At 65.2% G+C, this 3,144-nt stretch overlaps 1 protein-coding gene across 1 annotated transcript; it reads right to left on the bottom strand.

Moving 5' to 3' along the window:
* Positions 1-1,986: 1,986 nt before the first annotated feature.
* EMIHUDRAFT_118751 (hypothetical protein) lies at positions 1,987-2,979 on the bottom strand (the record flags this gene model as incomplete). The annotated part of the gene is made up of 1 exon (XM_005769445.1): positions 1,987-2,979. The coding sequence occupies one exon, from the start codon at positions 2,977-2,979 to the stop codon at positions 1,987-1,989; it is 993 nt and encodes a 330-aa protein (XP_005769502.1).
* Positions 2,980-3,144: the final 165 nt, after the last annotated feature.

The following is a 3,144-nucleotide window of genomic DNA, read 5'->3' as shown; positions in this document are numbered from 1 at the left end:
GAATTACACGTGCGATCGCCGCGCGCACACGACAGTCGACAGACGACACGCGACAGACCAGACAGTACTCGAGACAGAAGGAGACTGCAGACTCCTCGGAGGAGACCGCACACGACCACGTGAGGGGACCACCACTCCACAGGTGACAGACAGCACACTCTTACACACGAGACACACTGATGGGAAAGGACGGAGCGGCGGCGGCGGCGGGAGCGGTGCGCGGGCGGAGCAGCGACCGCCTAGGTGGTCGCTGCTCCGTGCCGGAGCGCGCCGTCTCTGCGCAGGGTCGCGCGTCAGGCCGGGGGCAAGGCTCAAGCGTCCCCCTGGTGGCGGCGCAGGGAAACGCGGAGGCGGCCGGCGGTGGCGGAGACGCGAGCGTTTTGCACGCGACGAGGCGAACGGTGATGGCGCGGTGGGTGACGGGGCTAGAGAACACCCGACGCTCGCAAACGACGTCGGTGCTGGACGCCTGCGTAAGGGCCGCAGGGCGGTCGTGGTGGGGCAAGGCGGACCTGGCTGGGGGCCGGGTGCAAGGCGCCGGCGGGGAGCTCTCCCGGACTCATGTGTGCGAGCGCATGCCCTCCTACCTAATCCGCGCCTCACCACGCCGCTGCATAGTATGGCTTCCGAGGCTGAACCGCTCCGCAACGGTTGGTAGCTCGACCTGCACATTGACAAAGTGCGGTTACCTGTCAGTCGTCGACGTCGCGTGCGAGATCCAATATCGCCGGCCGAGCGATAGCAACCTGAGAGGATAGGGATCCGTGTCAGCATGCCGTAGCCGAGCAGTGCCGCGCTTGTGGCGCGCGCGCATTGGCTTCACCTTCGGTCTCAGCGCTCGGGCCGGCGCCGGGGGTCATGGGGCGACACTCGGTCACGCTCCGGCGCCCCGGGGGGGCTTCAGCGGGCAGTGCGCGAAACCACTTCGCATGGCCACCCGCGACCCCACTTGGACGGCGAGCGCACTTGCTCGGAAATTTCCAGTCAGTGAAACCAAAGTGTTGTTTGGTGCCGCCATTCTGGCAACGAACGCTCGAGTCTGAGAGAGAGATTTTCAATACCAAACAACTCTAACACTCACACGTAATTTGGGGCCTGGAGCCCTGTTGTTGTCGAGTCTGATGAGAGCTGGTCTGGGTCTGGGGCAAAATCTGAGTGAGGCAAAATCGAGGGAACCCGGCAAAATACCCGACTCTCGGGCATTGGCCGGTTTTGCTGATTTTTGCCCCACAAACCAGTGGCTCATCAGACCTCACACAGACTGTGTGACTTTTACTCCGTTTTAGTGTGAGAGACTCGCTCAGAGCTCGGAAAATTGATGATTTCCACGGAAGTTTCCCCGGGAAACTAGAGAGGAAACGAGAGGGTGCTGTAGAGCGTGTAGCTGTAGGTGGAAACAACACTAACAAGAGAAACGAAAAGAGAGGGGGTGCGCGAGGAAACATGTGTTCCGAGCCTCACCCGCCCGCCACTACGAATTCATGCCCTAGATGAAGGAGGGGGTCCCACAACCACTACACAGCAGGCCGGAGCGCAGGATTGTCACACGATCTGACTCTCTCGGTCTCTGGCTCACAAAGGCGCACAGATGGTCACGGGCCGGCTGTGCCTCAACCGCTCATGCGCAGCAAAACGCCCCACGGGCGGCGTGGCGCCGCTCGCATAGGCCTCGTCGTCGCCGTTGCCGCCGCCGCCGTGCGCGCCGAGGTCGTCGGCGAGGGCGGGCCACTCCACCTCGCCCAACGCGTCCAGCATGGCGCGCAGATTGGCGTGTCGCGCACTGCCGGGCTCGCGCGAAGGCTGTGGAAGGCAGGGGAAGGGAAGGCTGTGGAAGGCAGGGGAAGGGAAGGGAAGGAAGGCAGGGGGAGGCAGGGGGAGGTCGCCAGCTTGGCCGTGCCTTGAGCGAGCGAGAGGTCGACGTTGGTCTGGTCGAGGTAGTTTGCCTACTCACGGCTAGGAAGTGTCTAGGAAGTGTCTAGGAAGTGTCTAGGCGACGTTGGTCTGGTCGAGGTAGTTTGCCGAGACGGCGCAGGTGGCGGCGAGGTTGGTCACCTCGTGGGGCGTGTTGTGCGGGATGTAGAGCACCTCGCCGGCGCGCAGCTCAAACTCGAGCCGCCGCGCCTGCCGCAGCGACGCGGCGCTCTGCGCGTCGCTCTCGAGCTGCGCGAGCGGTGCGAAGCGATGGATTTGCTCGGGCGCGTCCCAAGTGGGCGAGAGGAGCGGCGCGTCGTCCGGGTGGAAGGTGATCCACCGCTTGGCGCCCTCGCCGAGGTACATCCAAAAGTTGGAGCACATCTGGTCGACGTGCAGAGCAGAGGTGGTGCCGGCGCCGCCGACAAAGAGCGAGGGCGTGTCATGCATGATCGAGAGCCTGCGCCGCGTGCGGTGCGCAAAGTCGTGCAGAAAGTAGGCGGGCACCGCCACCTCGTCAAACAGCCACGGGAAGTGAATGGCCAGAGGCACGTCCGCGAGGTAAAGAGCTTCGCCGGCGTCGAGGCGGCCGAAGAAGGAGGCCGCGCTCATCGTGCCGTGGCCCCGCACGGGCACCGCCATGTCCGCCGGAAGCAGGGCGCGCAGCCGCTCGAGGGAGAGGCCTCTGGGCGCCAGGTGCGGGCCGAGGCCTGTAATGATGAGCGGACAGCGCGATGCGGCGCAGTGGGCGCGAAAGGCAGCCACGGAGAGGGTGGACCAGTGCCAGCGCGTCACCTCGTACGTAGGGTCGGAGGCGGCGCGGCAGACGCAGACGGGTGGGGCCGGTGTCGGCGCCGGCCCTGGCGGCAGCTTTGGCGGCGTGGATGGTGGCGGACTCTGGGACGCAGGCAGAGGGCTGGTCGTGGCCACGTCATCCAGCGCGGCACCGCCGTCCAAAGAAGGTGTTTCGCCAATAGACTCGCCATCGCTGCTGTCGTCGCTGTACTGGAGCGCTCCGATGCAGAGCTCGTCTGCGGCGAGCTCGCTCAGGGCCGCGCCGGATATCATGTTCCGCGCTCGGGGCCGCGCCGAGCTCGCTCAGGGCCGTGCGAGCTGGCCGAGAGCAGCTGGCGCGCCTCGGGCAATTCGGAGATTCTCTTTTATGCCCGTTCAGCCTCTCCGAGAGACTGCGAAAAGAGAGAGGAAGAGGCAGACTCCCTAGGGTGGGCGACG

The sequence above is a fragment of the Emiliania huxleyi genome, assembly GCF_000372725.1.
Source record: "Emiliania huxleyi CCMP1516 unplaced genomic scaffold EMIHUscaffold_422, whole genome shotgun sequence".
Lineage (NCBI taxonomy): Eukaryota > Haptophyta > Isochrysidales > Noelaerhabdaceae > Emiliania > Emiliania huxleyi.
This window is presented reverse-complemented; position numbering and strand designations above follow the sequence as displayed.